The sequence below is a fragment of the Eschrichtius robustus genome, chromosome 3, assembly GCF_028021215.1.
Source record: "Eschrichtius robustus isolate mEscRob2 chromosome 3, mEscRob2.pri, whole genome shotgun sequence".
Taxonomy (NCBI): Eukaryota; Metazoa; Chordata; class Mammalia; order Artiodactyla; family Eschrichtiidae; genus Eschrichtius; species Eschrichtius robustus.
The window spans coordinates 126,501,429-126,522,903 of NC_090826.1; the positions used below are offsets into that span (position 1 = coordinate 126,501,429).

Below are 21,475 nucleotides of genomic sequence, written 5' to 3' on the forward strand. Positions count from 1 at the left end.
TGAACAGACCAATCACAAGTAATGAAATTGAAACGGCGATTAAAAATCTTCCAACAAACAAGAGTCAAGGACCAGATGGCTTCACAGGTACATTCCATTAAATATTTAGAGAAGAGCTAACACCCATCCTTCTCAAACTCTTCCAAAAAATTACAGAGGAAGGAACACTCCCAAACTCCGTCTACAAGGCCACCATCACACTGATACCAAAACCAGACAAAGATACTACAAAAAAAGAAAATTACATCCCAATGTCACTGATGAATATAGATGCAAAAATCCTCAACAAAATACTAGCAAACAGAATCCAACAACACAAAAGGATCATACACCATGATCAAGTGGGATTTATTCCAAGGATACAAGGATTCTTCAATATATGCAAATAAATCAGTGTGATACACCATATTAACAACCTGAAGAATAAAACCATATGATCATCTCAATACATGCAGAAAAAGCTTTTGACAAAATTGAACATCCATTTATGATAAAATCTCTTCAGCAAGTGGGCATAGAGGGAACCTCCCTCAAGAGAATAAAGGCCGTATACGACAAACCCACAGCAAACATCATTCTCAATGGTGAAAAACTGAAACCATTTCCTCTAAGATCAGGAATGAGACAAGGAAGTCCACTCTCACCACTATTATTCAACATAGTTTTGGAAGTCCTAGCCACGTCAATGAGAGAAGAAACAGAAATAAAAGGAATACAAATTGGAGAAGAAGAAGTAAAACTGTCACTGTTTGCAGATGACATGATACTATACATAGAAAATCCTAAAGATGCCACCAGAAAACTACTAGAGCTAATCAATGAATTTGGTAAAGTTGCAGGATACAAAATTAATGCACAGAAATCTCTTGCATTCCTATATACTAACAACAGAAGATCAGAAAGAGAAATTAAGGAAACAATCCCGTTCACCACTGCAACAAAAAGAACAAAATGCCTAGGAATAAACCTACCTAAGGAGGTAAAACAGCTGTACTCAGAAAACTATAAGACACAGATGAAAAAATCAAAGATGACACAAACAGTTGGAGAGATATACCATGTTCTTGGATTGGAAGAATCAATATTGTGAAAATGACTATAGTACCCAAATCAATCTACAGATTCAATGCAATCCCTACAAATTACTAATGGCATTTTTACAGAACTAGAACAAAAAATCTTAAAATTTATATGGAGACACAAAAGACCCCAAATAGCCAAAGCAATCTTAAGGGAAAAAAACGGAGCTGGAGGAATCAGACTCCCTGACTTCAGACTAAACTACAAAGCTACAGTAATCAAGATAATATGGTACTGGCACAAAAACTGAAATATAGATGAATGGAACAGGATAGAAAGCCCACAGATAAACCCACACACCTCTGGTCAACTAATCTATGACAAAGGAGGCAAGGATATACAATGGAGAAATGACAGTCTCTTCAATAAGTGATGCTGGGAAAGCTAGACAGCTATATGGAAAAGAATGAAATTAGAACACTACCTAACTCCAAACACAAAAATAAACTCCAAATTGATTAAAGACCTAAATGTAAGACTTGACACTCTAAAGCTCTTAGAGGAAAACATAGGAAGAACACTCTTTGACATAAATCACAGCAAGATCTTTTTTAATGCACTGCCAGAGTAATGGAAGAAAACCCCAAAATAAACAAATGAGACCTATTGAAACTTAAAACCTTTTGCAAAGCAAAGGAAGTACAAACAAGATGAAAAGACAACCCTCAAAATGGTAGAAAATATTTGCAAATGAATCAACAAACAAAGGATTAATCTCCAAAATATATAAACAGCTCATGCAGCTCAATATTAAAAATACAGACAACCTAATCAAAAAATGGCGAGAAGACCTAAATAGACATTTGTCCAAAGAAGACATACAGATGGCCAAGAGGCACATGAAAAGCTGCTCAACATCACTAATTATTAGAGAAATGCAAATCAAAACTACAATGAGGTATCACCTCACACCAGTTAGAATGGGCATCATCAGAAAATCTACAAACAACAAATGCTGGAGAGGGTGTGGAGAAAAGGGAACCCTCTTGCACTGTTGGTGGGAATGTAAATTGATACAGCCACTATGGAGAACAGTATGGAGGTTCCTTAAAAAACTAATAATAGAATTACCATATGATCCAGCAGTCCCACTACTGGGCATATACCCAGAGAAAACCGTAATTCAAAAAGACACATACACCCTACTGTTCATTGAAGCTCTATTTACAATAGCTAGGTCATGAAAGCAACCTAAATGCCCATCGACAGATGAATGGATAAAGAAGATGTGGTACATATATACAATGGAATATTACTCAGATATAAAAAGGAACGAAATTGGGTCATTTGCAGATACGTGGATGGACCTATAGACTGTCATACAGAGTGAAGTAAGTCAGAAAGAGAAAAACAAATATCGTATATTAACGCATGTATGTGGAACCTAGAAAAATGATACAGATGAACCGGTTTGCAGGGTATAAATAGAGACACAGATGTAGAGAACAAACTTATGGACACCAAGGCAGAAAGCGGTGGTGGTGGTGGTGGTGGGATGAATTGAGAGATTGGGATTGACATATATACACTAATATTTATAAAATAACTGATAAAAGCCTGCTGTATTAAAAAAATAAAATATAATTCAAAAAAAAGTAAACGTGTTAACATGGTAGGTGCTCAATAAATAAAAATCATCATTATCATCATCATCGTGATCATCAGGAACTGAATCAAAGTCTATGAGTTGTACTTATTTTATATTCATTTGTATTCAGTCTGATTAAATGAATTCATGAATAGAAGAATGAATGATTATTTCTAGAAAACAGTAAAGGGGAGCAGACTAGAGAGAACAAAATGACAACTTTGGTCTCAAATTGCGAGGTTTACTTTGTTCTAAAGTAGCAAGTAGGGCCTGGCCTTCATTACCCAATACTTACTAGACAACCAGCGACATCTCTGAAATTTCTGCTCTTGAAGTTTGAGCATAAGAAGGGAGGCAGCACTGATATGCATGCAGCAAACACATTTCTGTATTATAAATATGGCACAGTAATTACGATGGCCACCCCAACTGATGAAAGGTATGACTGATTTTGCTCAAGCTCAGAGGGGCCATTGTCTCCCAAAATGAGTGCTTTGTGCATCATGCAATGCCAGGCAATGGTTGGTCCAGGGCACCGAAGCATCTAAACTCAATGCAAGCTGCTTTAAATGTTAACATTCAGTCCTATTTCTCAAAGTGTGGGTGTCTCCATCTCTATAATAACAGCTTCCCAGCTGGTCAGAAGAACCAGTGTAGAAGCTGCCCTTCCTACCAGACCTCTGGGAACAGTGCTGCAGCAGGCATCTGAGCTGGGGTGGGGGTGACAGACGCCACAGTGGAGGTGCCTATGAGGTCATTCTTGTCCCTGCCATGATTTCATGGGAACAGTCATGCAGACACTATCCATCTTGTATTAAAATCTGAACAACGAGAGTAGGAGTTAAAGATTAGCTTTGATGGAGTGCTTTGGGGTAGACAGAGGAGAATATTCTGATGAACCGATTTTGTTGTTGTTGTTAGCTAGAGCTATCTAAGAATTAAGAAAAAAAATTCTGTGGCTATGGCTTGAGCAGAAGAGAGAGGGGGACCAGGCAGTGGAAAATAGAATGAAACATCTGAGAGTCATAGAAACTCAAGGCTGAAGGAAAACTAACGGGTTATCTATGTTAATTCTGAGGAAGGACATTATTTTTTTGGTCAAAACATATTATCCAGTGAACCTGATGAAAGGTCACGAATCTGGAGAAGAACCATTTAGGAAAGGAAACACATGCTCAATTCAAAACTGTCGGTTCCTGGGACATATTCTACACCTGGACAGCCTTAGCGCGCTGATGGGGGACAGCCTGGTGCATGGCATGCAGCCGCTGGAGCTGTTTGGAGACTGAGGAATTATTTCCAACAGTCTCTGAAAGGTTGTGGCTTCCTCAGTGACGTGTTTGTGGTTTGCAGATGAATGGACAAAGAATTAATTCTCACATATAAATAAATATGTGTAACATTTACATATGTATCCAATCTCAGTGGGGACCGGTGAGTGACTCCATGTCTGCATCTATCAGGAATTCGCTTTCTTGCCAGAGTTCAGTGATGCTGTATTATCTCATGAGAAACTGCAGAGACTGAAATGGGAGCAGCACCTTGGTTCCCACCAAACAAATAAATCCCGCACTTACGTGGGAGTTGGTTGGATGATTTTTATTTTTTTTCCTGGGCAGAGTGGTGCTATTCCTGAATCCCTAAAAACTTGCAAGCACAGAGAGGATAGATGCTCACTTCTCAGTGTCAGGCTCAATGCTGCAGAATGGCCTTCAAAGTGGGAAGAGAAAAACGTCCCCATCTACACATGTCCAGTTCCCTGGGAGGTGATTCAAGCTAGTTAAAGTGATGTAAGGGAAGGTTTCAAATAAGAGAGTTATCAGGAGTTTTCACTGTGGGAAGGTGTGGGAAAACAGTTCTCACTCCAAAGGGCTGTTAAAAGGATCAAATAAAATGATGCACGTGAATGAAGTCCTTTTCCACTATAAAACATCATCATATCAATGTCAGGTTTCACCACTGTTACAGTTCCTATGCGCCTGTGATGTTTTGTTATTCATTCGAGAAATTTATTAAGGGCCTACTTTGTGCCAGGCAATATGCTGAGATGCTGAAGAAATATGACCTAATTCATGCCCTAGAGGTTTCATTCAATTTGGAAAAACATATACCGTCATGACTCAGGAAATTTAAGGATGCCACTAAAATGTCTAGACACACCAGTGGGGTAGTGAGTCATGCACTGCTTACCATGGTGACACGGCAATCTCATTCTGCTGCTGCTCCAAGTGTCCCTTTGAAAAAGTACCATTTCCTTGACAACCGTGGTAGCTCTCAGCTCTAACACCACGCAGCCAGAAAGAGGTGCAGCCAAGTGAAGCCTTCCTTAGAGGGACCGCTTCTAAGTTGACTTGCTGTGTCTTTCTGAGTAATTCTCTCCTCTCTCCCCCCACCCTTTGGTTCTCCCAACCATCAGTGACATGTCTGGGTGATGTAGTGTGATGAGGAAGGGAGAGAGTGGGGTGGTGAAGGAGGATGGGCAGACCATTGCAGACCAAAGCCAAGGATAAATGTTGCTACCAGAGATTTGAATGTCTTGGGCAACTTAAGAAAAGTTGCACATCTCTATTTGTCAGTCTTTGATATCAAGACCTTGTACCTACCTACATAGCTCCATGTTCATTAATTTCCTAGTGTCTTAATGATTGGTGGGCTCCTTCTACTCTACCCCAGCACGTGAAACCCCTTTGGCCTTGGAGTCAGGACCTTTCACAGTTATATCCTACACCCTAGCCATCCATGCCTGTTTGCCTGCTGTTGTGGAGTAAGAAAAGCTTTATAGAGGCATTTTGGAAAGCTGGACGAGGTCCCTGCCCCATCAGATAGCTACTGATATCAGCTGACCTTGATCTCTGAATTCACCATTTATCATTGCTTCAAACAGAAAAATGTTAAGAGTTTGGAGATGCATATCCCTAGAGACATTGTGCCCCACTTGGGCACCTGTGGAGTAATGCTCTCTGGTTGCAGAGAATAAGCATAACCCACAAGGCTGTTCTTCCAAGCATCACACTGTGGAGAGATACATCCTTTGAGTCACCAGCCTTCAAATGTTGACACTTTTGGATTCCTTTGTCCAAAGCAGAAATGTCTGACTTGTTTGCAGACTGAAGAACTTGGGACAAGTTATGTTGTCAACATCCAGTGTAAGTTATCAGGGTAAATAAATATACACACATTCTCCTAGTCAACTCAAAGGCTAGGTCAGGGGATATTTGGTATCAGCCCAGGGAGTGGGAAAGGAACAAAATTTCACAGACTGGAATTACATAGTTATCTAGAAAGCACTAGCCTCCTTTTTCAGTCTGTAATTATATACTATGTTTGCCACTCTGACTTGGAACAGGGTTGGCGTCTTCCAAAGAAGTCCCGCGGGAAAACATAGGTTCCCAAATGGGTTCAGCAGCCTTGGATGTGATGAGTAGTTATTTTGATAGAGGGAAAAGAGCACTGAAACAGGAGGCAGTACACTTCAGCTTAGAAGTGAACCCCCATGAAATAGCTGGGTGGTTTCGGGCAAGTCACATCCTTGCTCTATTCTGTTTGTTTCCTTTTCTGCCAAAAGAGGGGTATAGGAGCATTGGGTTGATGACCTGTAAGGTCTCTCCCAGTATGAATATTATTCTGGTGTTTTCTTCCACTCATCCATCCATCCATCCATCCATCCATCCATCCATCCATTCATCCCCTTCTATAGGCTAGATGCTATATTTAAAACTTGTTTGTGACAGCCCAGGTTTATTTGAAGCCAGAAACCTGGACCAGAGCACCGCCACCCCCAACCCCCCGCAAGCTTCCCTCCAGCCCCAGAAGCAGTGAGGAGTTGCGTTTGGCTGCTAAACTCACCAGCAGGAATATGGGCATCTCTTGCTGTAGCGACAGCAGTAAAATTGCCACTCCCGATCCAGCACTGACTCAAAGTAGCGGCTCTGGAACCCTGCCACCAGTCCATTGTTGGAGCACGTCTGGTACCTGAAGAGAAGAGAACAAATCCAAGTAAACCAATGATGCACAAGTAGACCCCCCCCCCTTTCCAAGATCCCAGCTCCCTCAGTTATTGAGTCATGCCACTCTTTCAATGACCTAGATTCCTTACAGTTTATTCCATTTTTATGCAAATCATAAAAAAACTTTGTTTTACTGGTAGGAATGATGTATACTCACCATTAAAATTCAAATGGTTCACAGTCTTTCAACCGAAGGAAAATTGGGAAACTCTGCTCTTGTTAGACCTCTATGAATATATTGTTAGATGGAAGAATGCATAAATGAATGGATATAGAGGCATCTAGAATTTTTACAAATGCAATATTGTATTGTTCATGCCATTTAAAATAAAAGATAATATAATTCACATTACTTGAATTAAAAAGAATACAAAGAGAAGCTTTCACAAGACCTTCTTAGAAGCATAAGCCTGGAGACTGAGCACAAAGATAGTCAGCAGGCAAAGCCCGGATGGGCACAGCGATTTGTACAGGGTGACCCAGTACAGGCTGTGGGGAGCTGAGACCACAGCCCCAAGTTCTCACAACTTATCCAGGAATCTTTCTATTGCCCACTAGACAGCAAGCTCTACGTGGTCAGGGAGTGTTTTGGTCAAAATTCTATTCCCAGTGCCCACTGTGGGTCCTGGCATATGCAGGCAGTCCTTACAGAGTGGTGACGGGCCACCTGAACTCCTCAAACATCCTCTAAGGGTCCCTTTCCTGTCCAAGCTGCTCAGTTCTAATTCTTCTAGTCCACAGACCCTCCCTGCAGTCACATGAATTTTCACTCTTTCATTCTGTCCGGGCTGCTGTTGATCTAGGAATCAGCCTGTTTCATCTTCACAGCACCTTTCTAGCTAAGCGTTGGCTTAGAACAGTGTAATCATTTCTCCCTTTGTTCCATCTCCTGTCCCACTTTCTCCCACTCCTTCCCCACATCCCACCGGTGCCTTAAGGCTTGCTCCTTTTGCTGTGTTGATGAGATTGCTGTACTCCACCTGGCCACAGTGGGCTCCCACCTTGGGCAGAGTGAGAGCTTTCATAAAACCTTCCAAAGGAGGTCTTTAGCTACCTCTGCTTCTTTGTATTTTTACCAACCTGGCCATTGATCACGTTCCCTCTTATGAGTAAGCAGAGAAGGCAGTTGTCTGTGTCACGACCTGAAAGCTGCTGGAATATAACCCTGCTTTTCAAGGAAAGGTAAGTTTCCAGAAAATATAATAGATAAAGTAAGAATAAGTACCCAATGCTGATAGGTGAGAGGGACCTTGCTGACACACAAACTATAAAACCATCAGTGACTGGATTTCATTTCATTGTTTTTAATTATTGGAAATGATCTTCTGGATCTGACAAAACTAGATATTAAATATATTTCATGTCTGGTCAGAAAGCATCTGTACTTTTCATCATTTATTATTCATTTATTCATTTATGCTTATATATATTCAAACGTGTTTATTTATCCATTCATTCATTCATTCAACAAACTTGTACTCCCTCACTATTCTGTATCAATCACTGTGCTTCTGTGTTGAAAGAAGAATTGAGAGATGGGCTTGGTACTCGGTCACCATACAAACTGGCTTGAATTCCCTGTTCCCAGGACCTGTAAGAAGTTCTGACAGACCTTAGAAAGCTCAGCTGTAGGAGATCAATAGTGCAATTTATGACAAAAATTGAGACCTATGCCCTTTGATGATCTAGTCTTCTTTGCTCTACCAGTGCTCACATCTCATCAGGAGTATTACCACCTTGGAAAACACCTGGTACATATCAGGAAGCCACACACTTGGAATGGACAACCAAGGTCTGAAGGGTAGACTTGGGGGCTGATCTCCCAGCATGGTCTTATTCTATCCTAATTCTAGCAATGCAAGTGAAAGCCAACTTCAACAGAAAGCTCTAAGAGTTGTAAACAAAGCTCATATGTGTCCAGAGAGAGACGGTGCAGCAAACTGGTGCTCTCTGTGATCTTCCTCCTTACCATCACTAAAATTATGCCTTCCTCTAAAACAGCCTTTTCAGAACTGAGCCAGGCTGTGGTTTCCCTGGAGCTGTTGTTCCATTGTCTTGGTTTGTCCTGTGCACTCAGACTATCACGGGGATAGCATTCCCGGGGTGGTGAGTTCCCATAAGCAAAAATAAATGTAGCAAGATAAGCTGAATGGTTTCACGGGATACCAGTTCTGAAGGCCATCCAAGTTCCATGAATTCTCCGCCGGCTGCCAGCCAGGCAGCTGACCCCATAGTCCTGTATGGGAAGTGTGTGTGTCACTCTCTCACACACCACCTCAGATAACACTGCTCTGTGAAGATTATTTGGACACTACAGGCCCAGGGCCTAAGAACATATGATGAAAGTTAGACAACCAAACAGAGCTCACCTCCCCCAGCTTCTGTCCCATTGCACTCACATTTTAGTAGAGTGAGCCTGCACTGGAGTTTGGCAGTACATGAGGCCAACACAATGAAATTATTCCTTCTAGAATTGGATTTTTGTAAGGGTACATTTTCACACTCATGTGAGAGCAGTACAGCAGGGCGGTTAAGAGCATAGGCTATGTTGCTGGACTGATGCTCCAACCACTTCTGACTGTGTCACCTTTGACAGGCTTCAGACCCTCTAATGGTCTCAGTTTCCTCATCTGTAAAATGGGCATAATAACAGTATGTACTTATTAAAGTTATTGTGAAGACCAACTAAGGCGATGTACATACAACTCTGGGGATAGTGTCTATTAATGGTTAATAAATTACTTACTATTGTCATCATACTTTCATTTAGTCCACACGGCACTTGTGAGTATACCCTGTGAAATCTGCCCTTGGCTTCCCAGTCTCCATCAGTGGAAAGCTCGTGGACTCATATGTGTTCCTTGAGCTGCTGTTTCTCTAAAACAAAGCTCACAGCAGTTGACTGTCTTAGTTGCTGACACACCCACTTTGCAGCATAGATATTTGAGTATGACTTATTGCCCCCAATAGATGGTAAAGTCCTTGAGGGAGAAAGATCACTTAATCTTCAATCTGAATTCCCCACAGTACCTGACAATGGGGTCCAGCAAATGTTTGATGGAAGAATGAATGAACAAATGAATGATCAGGGCATCTTCCATTATCAGAAGCAGAATGGACTTTTAAAAGCCTGTCATTCAAATCCAGGAAGGGCCCTGAAACTCCCTCCAAGTAGTTTTCAGGAACTCACATGAGCAATCCATCTTCCCACTTCCACCTTCTCTTTCAGGAACAAAGCCTACTCCAGGACGAGGGTGCAAAATGAATATAGCTTTAGGCATTCCTCTCCCTTTCAATCACCTTTTTAAAAAGTACCTTATTTAATAAGACTCACCTAAACATTTGGCCACAAACTGCAGGATTGCAAACACAGGAGCCAGGCAGGTGAGAAAGGGAATGAGGGCAGCCTGTCAGTGGGAGCGGCGGGGGAAGTTGGAGAAAACTTGAATCATTAAAGTGATTCAGATTCAATTTTTTAAAAAGGTTGATGGTGAAAGGACATTCCTGAGGATCTGCTTTACTTCCCAGCACTTGGTTGTTGCTCCTGAATGGTCCACAGAAAAGAGTTTGAGCCCAAGACTACAGCTTTCCTGGTGAACAGTGACAGGACCCCAGCTGAGCCCTAGGCACAGACCCCCTGAGAACATTCCCTCAGAGTCTGAGGACCCTGGGGTGCCCTCATTCAGGACTCTCTCCTCTCCACTTGAAAAGACATATTTTCTTTCTTATCATCCCTTTGAAGCCTGGAGGCTCAGTTTCACAAACTGGAGCACTGTTAGCTATGATCCACCTGACACTAGAAACTTTCTAGAAGGAAAATCAGCAGACAGTTACTCCTCCTTTGACAATAGTCATGGATCTTTTCTGAGAAAGCGGTCTTTCTGAAAGTGGTTTCTCTCAGGGCCTTCACCCTGAAAGCAAAGACAAAACCTTCTCCTGTGTCCACAATAGCAAAACATGGAAGCAATAGGATGCAGGGGAAAGAGCCCTTGTTGAGGAATCAGCAGACATGAGTTCTGGTCCTAGCCCTGACCTTCACATGCTGTGTGGAGCCTCATCTAAGTCACTGTGAGGATGAAATAAAATGATGCCTGCAAAAATCTTGGTGAAGATGGAAACAGGAAGATCCAGGATCCAAACTCAGATATTTCTGAGGCCAAAGCTCCTGTTCATGAACTTTCAGGGAGCACAAAATGCTGCTCCAGTATTGTCATTCTGCTTCTGGTCCAATCTCCAGCCAGGCTTTCTCACTGTTTTTTGTGTTCTTCATTGGGTCCAGGGCTGTTGGCCAGGCCCAATGATGGAGGCCAGGACTGGAAGGTGTGCACATATCTGGTTTTGCTGGTGAACTCCTCTGTGAAGTTTTAGTCTCTCCTTCCAGTCTCTGCTGGTCTCAGTCCCAACTCAAAGAAAGTCCAAACTCTTAGCAAGTTGGGGGTGGCATTGGGTTGAGCGGAGAACAGGGTAAAGGAAAACAGCACTATCTTGGTTAAGAGCTTTTACAATCCCATCAAATGGATGGGCTGGTTGTGCTGGTATCTTTCTTCCAGCTCTATAAACATACAGACGTGTTTCCAGGACTGCTAGCCAGTCTTCAGCTCCATAGCAAATATGGAATAAGAGCAGCTTTGATCATCATCCAGGCTGGTGGCCACTCCATGTGACGGGAGACCATGTGGCAAAGCTCTTACTCCCCAGTGTTTCTCTCCCAACCCAGCTTGATGAGGGTATAAATTCCACCAAAGGAGACTCATTCTTTTAGAGTAAAGTTTGACTCCTGTAAATTCTATGTTCCCCAGAATAATCCTTAGAGTTGCTATCAGACATTTATAACATGGGTCACAGAGTTTCAGAATGTTTGTTAAGTCTTTCAACAAATAGTCATTAGAATCTACTCTATGTCTTGTGCTGTACTTGGTCTGCAATCCTTTCCAGACAACTGTGCTAGTAAGAGACACCACAACAATACAGATATTGGAGAGAAGAAGTAGATTGGTACTAAAGACAGAGAAGAGAAACAAGAGACAGGCTTGGGATGGTGGGGCAGTGAAATGGCAAGGGGCAGAGGCAAACAGTTTTGGAGCAAGTTTGCCTATGTAAAGGAGCTTTAAAAGTTCTGGATTTCTCTCTTAAGCCCCAACAGAATGACTCCATTCCCCATCTTGTCCTTTCTGCTGACATTTATACCTACTTCCGCAAAATGTAGATAACAATTTCTACCCTGATAGTATTACATGAAGATTAAAGAGATGCTATATGTCAAGTGTCTACCCCAGAGCATAGCACAAAGTTTATTATGAAAGGGCAGGAAAGGAGCTCTCCCAGAGATCTCCGTCTGAACACTAAGACTGAGCTCCACCCAAGAGCAAGCAAACTCCAGTGCTGGAAGCCCAATGCCAAACAACTAGCAAGACGGAAGCACAACACCACCCATTAGCAGAGAGGCTGCCTAAAATCACAATAAGGTCACAGACTCCCCAAAACACACCGCCAGACACAGACCTGCCCACCAGAAAGACAAGACCCAGCCTCATCCACAAGAACACAGGCACCAGTCCCATCCACCAGCAAGCCTACACAACCTACTGAACCAACCTTGCCCACTAGGGGAAGACACCAAAAACAACAGGAACTATGAACCTACAGCCTGTGAAAAGGAGACCCAAAAGACATTAGGTTAAACAAAATGAGAAGAAAGAGAAATATGCAGCAGATGAAGGAGCAAGATAAAAACCCACCAGACCAAACAAATGACGAGGAAATAGGCAGTCTACTTGAAAAAGAATTCAGAGTAATGACAGTAAAGATGCTCCAAAATCTTGGAAATAGGATGTAGAAAATACAAGACATGTTTAACAAGGACCTAGAAGAACTAAAGAGCAAACAAACAATGATGAACAACACAATAAATGAAATTAAAAATTCTCTAGAAGGAATCAATAGCAGAAAAACTGAGGCAGAAGAATGGATAAGGGACCCAGAAGATAAAATAGTGGAAATAACTACCACAGAGCAGAATAAAGAAAAAAGAATGAAAAGAATTGAGGACAGTCTCCGAGACCGCGGGGACAACACTAAACACACCAACATTCAAATTATAGGGGTCCCAGAAGAAAAAGAGAAAAAGAAAGGGACAGAGAAAATATTTGAAGAGATTACAGTAGAAAACTTCCCTAACATGGGAAAGGAAATAGGCATCCAAGTCCAGGAAGCACAGAGAGTCCCATACAGGATAAATCCAAGAAGAAACATGCCAAGACACATAAAATCAAACTATCAAAAATTAAGTACAAAGAAATAATAGTAAAGGCAGCAAGGGAAAAGAAACAAATAACATACAGGGGAATCCCCATAAGGTTAACAGCTGAACTTTCAGCAGAAACTCTGCAAGCCAGAAGGAATGGCAAGACATATTTAAAGTGATGAAAGGGAAATACCTACAACCAAGATTACTCTACCCAGCAAGGATCTCATTCAGATTCAACAGAGAAATTAAAACCTTTAGAGACAAGCAAAAGCTAAGAGAATTCAGCACCATCATCCAGCTTTACAACAAATGCTAAAGGAACTTCTCTAGGCAGGAAACACAAGAGAAGGAAAAGACCTACAATAACAAACCCAAAACAATTAAGAAAATGGTAATAGGAACATACATATTGATAATTACCTTAAATGTAAATGGATTAAATGCTCCAACCAAAAGACATAGACTGGCTGAATGGATACAAAAATAAGACCTGTATATATGCTGTCTACAAGAGACCCACTTCAGACCTAAGGATACATACAGACTGAAAGTGAGGGGATGGAAAAAGATATTCCATGCAAATGGAAATCAAAAGAAAGCTGGAGTAGCAATTCTCATATCAGACAAAATAGACTTTAAAATAAAGACTATTACAAGAGACAAAGAAGGACACTACATAATGATCAACGGATCAATCCAAGAAGAAGATATAACAATTGTAAATATTTATGCACCCAATATAGGAGCAAATCAATGCATAAGGCAAATGCTAACAGCCATAAAAGGGGAAATCGACAGTAACACAATCATAGTAGGGGACTTTAACACCCCACTTTCACCAATGGACAGATCATCCAAAATGAAAATAAAGAAGGAAACACAAGCTTTAAATGACACATTAAACAAGATGGACTTAATTAATATTTATAGGACATTCCATCCAAAAACAACAGAATACACTTTCTTCTCAAGTGCTCGTGGAACATTCTCCAGGATAGATCATATATTGGGTCACAAATCAAGCCTCAGTAAATGTAAGAAAACTGAAATCTTACCAAGCATTTTTTCTGATGACAGTGCTATGAGACTAGATATCAATTACAGGAAAAAAAATGTAAAAAAGTACAAACAGATGGAGGCTAAACAATACATTACTAAATAACCAAGAGATCACTGAAGAAAGCAAAGAGGAAATAAAAAAATACCTAGAAATAAATTACAATGAAAGCAGAGCAACCCAATACCTATGGGATGCAGCAAAAGCAGTTCTAAGAGGGAAATTTGTAGCAATACAATCCTACCTCAAGAAACAATAAAAATCTCAAATAAACAACGTAACCTTTCACCTAAAGCAATTAGAGAAAGAAGAACAAAAAAAAAACCCGAAAGTTAGCAGAAGAAATCATAAAGATCAGATCAGAAATAAATGAAAACAAAATGAAGGAAGCAATAGCAAAGATCAATAAAACCAAAAGCTGATTCTTTGAGAAGATAAACAAAATTGATTAACCATTAGCCAGACTCATCACAAAAAAGAGGGAGAAGACTCAAATCAACAGAATTAGAAAGGAAAAAGGAGAAATAACCACTGACACTGCAGAAATAGAAAGGATCATGAGAGATTAGTACATGCAACTATATGCTAATAAAATGGACAACCTGGAAGAAATGGACAAATTCTTAGAAAAGCATCTTCCAAGACTGAACCAGGAAGAGCTAAAAAATATAAACAGACCAATCACAAGCACTGAAATTGAAATTGTGATTAAAAATCTTCCAACAAACAAAAGCCTGGGACCAGCTGTCTTCACAGGTGATTCTATCAGACATTTAGAGAAGAGCTAACACCTATCCTTCTCAAACTCTTCCAAAATATAGCGGAGGGAAGAACACTCCCAAACTCAGTCTATGAGGCCACCATCACCCTGATACCAAAACCAGACAAAGTTGTCACAATAAAAGAGAACTACAGGCCAATATCACTGATGAACATAGATGCAATAATCCTCAACAAAATACTAGCAAACAGAATCCAATAGCGCATTAGCAGGATCATACACCATGATCAAGTGGGATTTATCCCAGGAATGCAAGGATCCTTCAATATATGCAAATCAAGCAATGCGATAAACCATATTAACAAACTGAAAGGTAAAACCCATATGATAATCTCAATAGATGTAGAAAAAACTTTCAACAAAATTCAACACCCATTTATGATAAAAACTCTCTAGATAGTAGGCATAGAGGGAACCTACCTCAACATAGTAAAGGCCATATATGACAAACCCACAGCCAACATCGTTCTCAATGGTGAAAAACTGAAACCATTTCCTCTAAGATCAGGAACAAGACAAAGTTACCCAATCTCCCCACGATTATTCAACATGGTTTTGGAAGTTTTAGCCACAGCAATCAGAGAAGAAAAAGAAATAAAAGGAATCCAAATTAGAAAAGAAGAAGTAAAGCTGTCACTGTTTGCAGATGACATGATACTAGACATAGATAATCCTAAAGATGATACCAGAAAACTACTAGAGCTAATCAATGAATTTGGTAAAGTAGCAGGATACAAAATTAATGCACAGAAATCCCTTGCATTCCTATACACTAATGATGAAAAATGTGAAAGAGAAATTAGGAAACAGTCCCATTTACCATTGCAACAAAAAGAATAAAATACCTAGGAATAAACCTACCTAAGGAGACAAAAGACCTGTATGCAGAAAACTCTAAGACACTGATGAAAGAAATTAAAGATGATACAAACAGATGGAGTGATATACCTTGTTCTTGGATTGGAAGAATCAACATTGTGAAAATGACTCTACTACCCAAAGCAATCTACAGATTCAATGCAACCCCTATCAAATTTTTTTTACAGAACTAGAACAAAATCTTAAAATTTGTATGGAGACAAAAAGACCCTGAAGAGCCAAAGCAATATTGAGAAAGAAAAAAGGAGCTGGAGGAATCAGGTTTCCTGACTTCAGACTATACTACAAAGCTACAGTAATCAAGACAGTATGGTACTGGCACAAAAACAGAAATATAGATCGATGGAACAGGATAGAAAGCCCAGAGATAAACCCACGCACATATGGTCACCTTATCTTTGATAAAGGAGGCAAGAATATACAATGGAGAAACGACAGTCTCTTCAATAAGTGGTGCTGGGAAAACTGGACAGCTACATGTAAAAGAATGAAATTAGAACACTTCCTAACACCATACACAAAAGTAAACTCAAAATGGATTAAAGTCCTAAATATAAGGCCAGACACTATAAAACTCTTAGAGGAAAACATAGGCAGAACACTCTATGACATAAAGCACAGCAAGATCCTTTTTGACCCACCTCCTAGAGAAATGGAAATAAAAACAAAAATATACAAATGGGACCTAATGAAACTTAAAAGCTTTTGCACAGCAAAGGAAACCATAAACAAGACGAAAAGGCAACCCTCAGAATGGGAGAAAATATTTGCAAATGAAGCAACTGACAAAGGATTTATCTCCAAAATTTACAAGCAGCTCATGCAGCTCAATATCAAAAAAACAAACAACCCAATCCAAAAATGGGCAGAAGACCTAAATAGACATTTCTCTATAGAAGATATACAGGTAGCCAACAAACACATGAAAGTGTTCAACATCACTAATCATTAGAGAAATGCAAATCAGAACTACAATGAGGTATCACCTCACAGTGGTCAGAATGGCCATGATAAAAAACCTACAAGCAATAAATGCTGGAGAGGGTGTGGAGAAAAGGCAACCCTCTTGCACTGTTGGTGGGAATGTAAATTGGTACAGCCACTATGGAGAACAATATGGAGTTTCCTTAGAAAACTAAAAATAGAACTACTCTTTGGCCCAGCATTTCCACTAGTGGGCATATACCCTGAGAAAACCAAAATTCAAAAAGTCATGTAGCACAATGTTCATTTTAGCACTATTTACAATAGCCAGGACATGGACGCAACCTTAGTGTCCATTGACAGATGAATGGATAAAGATGACGTGGCACGTATATACAAAGGAATATTACTCAGCCATAAAAAGAACCGAAATTGCGTTATTTGTAGTGAGGTCGATGGACCCAGAGTCTGTCATACAGAGTGAAGTAAGTCAGAAAGAGAAAAGAAATACTGTATGCTTACACATATATACGGAATCTTAAAAAAATTGGTTCCAATGAACCTAGGGGCAGGACAGGAATAAAGATTCAGATGTAGAGAATGGACTTGAGGACCCGGGGAGGGGGAAGGGTAAGCTGGGACAAAGTGAGAGAGTTGCATGGACATATATACACTACCAAATGTAAAATAGATAGCTAGTGGGAAGCAGCTGCTTAGCACAGGGAGATCAGCTCGGTGCTTTGTGACTACCTAGAGGGGTGGGATAGGAAAGGTGGGAGGGAGATACAAGAGGGAGGGAAGGGATATAGGGTATATGTATACATATAGCTGATTCACTTTGTTATACAGCAGAAACTAACACAACAGTGGAAAGCAATTATACTCCAATAAAGATGTTTTTTTAAAAAAAAGAAAGGCAGGAAGGCAGGAAAGGTAGTAGTTGTTCTTATTACTATTATCATAAATATTTGCAGTTAAATGGAAAGAGAAGCTACAGCCTAGTCTCCACAAAACACTTCCTGTTGGAGCCTACATTAGGAATTATCAAGGTTGAACTCTTCCAGTGGGGCAGTGAGATTAGCCTTAGAAAGTAGATAATAAAACATAATTTCAAGCTCACCTGCTCCAAGAAATCTTCCTTTCTTGACAGTTCTAACTCTTACTGATTTTTCTTCCTCATGACACGTTGATGTCACCATCACACATTTCACCTAACATGTACTATCTCTGAACCATCTCATGGTGGGATAGTGCAGGGGTTTTGAAGGTAAACGCTGTACCACCGATTACTGGTCCCCCTGCCACAATGATGGGGGTATGAACAGTCTCTTTAAATAATGCTGAGTTATATGCAGTCTACTCTCTTCCTGCCTACATCTGGGTAAGAGTTCTGCTATCTTCTCCATGTCGGGTTTTAATTCTGCTAGTATCTAGCAGGTTTCAAGATGGTGAATCAGAAATGAACTGCTGAACAGCTTCTCTGGATAGAAAGCCATAGGACAGGAAAAGGGAGAAATAGAAATTCTTCCCAAAACACAAACTCCTGCCCTGTTTTAGAAAAATACAAGCAGTAGAGGCTAACCCAAAGGCCTCTGAGAAGATCCAGGTTATATTATGAGATGCATTTATGTCCTGAGATCACTTTTGGCCTGAGAACAATTCCAGGTCATGCAGGGATTTCAGGCTTAATTAACCACAGGAGCTCCTGAAGTCAATTATTTACAATATTTGTTAACCAAGAGATCTAATACTACCACTGTGTTATCTGAAATGTGAAAAATATTTGACACTCATATTGTACACTTAATATGTATACTGAATTATATGTTCCCAAAACAAAATGGTACCTATCAGTGGTCTTTGTAATCTAGCAATTTGTATATTTCAACTCCAGCATTATAATTGACCAACTGTGTGATATTTATCTCTTTGAGTTTCAGTTTCCAGAGAGTAGTCATAATAGTAAGGATAAATAACTCTTATAAAGGACTTACCATGTGCCAGGCATTGTGTTAAGCACTATACCTGCATTAATTATTTTAATCACCAAAACAATCCCGTGAAATGGGCTTGGATAATCAGTTCCCCCCCACCACCACCATTTCATGGATAAGGAAACTCAGGTTTAGAGAGGTTAAGTAATTCCCCAAAGGACACACAGCCAATAATACATATATATTATCTCATTTAATTCTCACAACAATTCTGGGGCATTGTCTTTGTAGAAGTAGAAGCTGAGGCTTAGAAAGTTGACATGACTTTCCTAAAGTTAGTAGTGGGGCTGCATTTTGAGAACTGTTCTGTTTGTCTCCAAAGTCCATATTCTTTCCATTACTTCAAGATACCTCGAAGAAACTCACACACACACACACACACACACACACACAGAGAGAGAGAGAGAGAGAGAGAGAGAGAGAGAAAAGTTTCCTAACTCTGTGGAAATCTCTTATTCATTAGGAATATTATATCTGACAAGTATGCAGACAGAAGCAAATCCCCTACTGGGAGGAGTGAACGTTTACCATCCTTATGAGCAAAGCCAAGAGCCATTTTGCAAAGCCCAAGTTCCCTCAGACAATTGATTCCTAGATCTCAGGACAGTGACCAAGATGGAAAGTTGGCAAGAATCCTAGATCTGCTATAACTCTATTCTCCCACACTCAACCTTGTTTCCCTCAGAAGCCAATCTTACATAGATGTGATATCTTCTTTAGCCCAGAACTCACTACAACTTTGTTCAAGACCAAAAATACCACCAACGTTTAATATTCACCGGCAGCACTGTGGCATCAGCACTGTGGCTTGGGTTCCACCTCTGCACTAGCTATGAGCAGGCAAGTCTCCTAATGCTTCTGAACCATGATCCTTCATGTATAAAATGGGGAAAACAGTAATGCTGCCTTGCAATATTATTGTGAAGATCAAATAAGATTAGACCATGAGTAGTACAAGGGCATAGACTGTATGTTATTTATCTTCATAATCTTGGAGTCTGGCAAAGTTTGTGATAATAAACATTTGGTAGTGAATGAATAAGCAAATGAATGTATGAATGAGGAATACTTTATAAACTATAAAGCACCATATCAATTAGGATTAAGATAATAGCACTTATACTTAATGTACCTGTTTCATTGCTTTTTCAATTGCTTCACTCTTGGCTTTAATTCCTAATCTATGATGTAGGGAGGTTGTTCTAGATTTTACATGAGATCCCTCCCAGTGCTGAGATTTTGTGATTCTGTTACGCTCTGCCTTTTAAACTCCCAATATGTACTCTACCAGCCTGCATCCTTATTTTTTAATCTTTTAATTCTGAAATATTTTTTGAGATACAGAAGATTTGTAAAGATAATACATAGGATTCATGTATGCCCTTCACCTAGCTTACCCTAAAGTTATCTTTCATCACTCTGGTGCCTTTATGAACACTAAGAAATTAACATTGTACACCACTAAACTCCAGACTTCATTTAGGTTTTATCAGGTTTTCCACTAATGCACTTTTTCTGTTACAGGATCCAAACCAGGATACCATGTAGCATTTAGCCCATATGGCTTTTGCAATAAAGAGTTTTACTATTGTATTTTTAAAAGCATATTGGGACATTAAGATTTGGGGGATAATGGAAACCTAATAAAGAATTTCTCTTGAGGTAACAAGTGTGTCAGCCATCCTCTGCACATGGTTTAGAGAACTTCAGGAAGTCAAAAAAGACCATCCTGCATAGTGGTGAATGCAAGAAGCCAAAATGAGATGTGTACAATAAAGTTGAGCCCCATATTATAGACACTGGAATATTGAGAATCAAAAATGTAAGCATAAGTTTGTTTTTGAAGTCTGTGAGTCTGTCTGTTTGTAAATAAATTCATTTGTATCATTTTTTAGATTCCACATATCAGTGATATCATATGATATTTGTCTTTCTCTGTCTGACTTATTTCACTTAGTATGATAATCTCTAGGTCCATCCATGTTGCTGCAAATGGCATTATTTCATTCTTTTTTATGACTCAGTAGTATTCCACTGTATATATGTACTGGGGGGGAGGGGTAAATTCGGAGTTTGGGATTAACATATACACACTACTATATAGAAAATAATCAACAGGGACCTACTATACAGCACAAGGAACTCTACTCAACATTCTGTAATAACCTATATAGGAAAAGAATTTGAAAAAGAATGGATATATGTATATGTATAATTGAATTACTTTGCTGTACACCTGAGACTAACACAACATTGTAAATCAACTATACTCCAATATAAAATAAAAAATTAAATTAAAAAATGTAAGCAAAATGGTTTCCCTTGCAGGAAGGTCTCAGGCTTCTTTGTTGAGGACACTGTGGGCTTCTCGATGCACTAACTAGTCTTATTTGGTCTTTTGCTACATATTTAGTGGGGCCTACTATGTGCCAGCATTATTCTAGTGCTGGGCAATATTCTATACAGTGGTGAACGAGACAAAGTCCCTACATTCATGAAGCTTATAATCTGAAGGGGACAAAGTATAAATACAAATCATGTAATGACAAGAGCACTGCAGGAAACATAACGCAGTTTGGGGAGTAGAGTGTGAGAGACTTTGGTTTAGAGGAGGTGGTCTGGGAAAACTTCTCTGAAGAGGTGAGCACTGTGTGTACTGAATGATCAGAATAATGAATCAGGACGGATTGCTCCATACTAGACAGAACCTCGGTCTCAGTTAGAATCAGATTATGGAAAACTGAGTTCCTACTGTAAAAAATTAATAAGCAGAAACCTCAATTAGAGTCAGGAGACCAGAAAGGGGTGCTCTCATACCCTTCAAAGATAGCAGAGCCCAACAGAAGAAGAAAGATTTCCTCTTCTTGCCTGGCAAGAGCTCAGCCAATGAGAGATTGTCATAATGCAACCAATGAAAA

The 21,475-nt window shown here is 39.9% G+C and overlaps 1 protein-coding gene across 1 annotated transcript in view; it reads right to left on the reverse strand.

The window, feature by feature from the left end:
• The window catches only part of DPT (dermatopontin), a 41,195-nt gene that overhangs the window by 12,484 nt on the left and 7,236 nt on the right, over positions 1 to 21,475 (reverse strand). Inside the window, exon 2 of the mRNA XM_068541208.1 lies at positions 6,515 to 6,640. Within this exon, the coding sequence (XP_068397309.1) occupies positions 6,515 to 6,640 (126 nt within the window). The remainder of the gene's footprint in view (positions 1 to 6,514; positions 6,641 to 21,475) is intronic.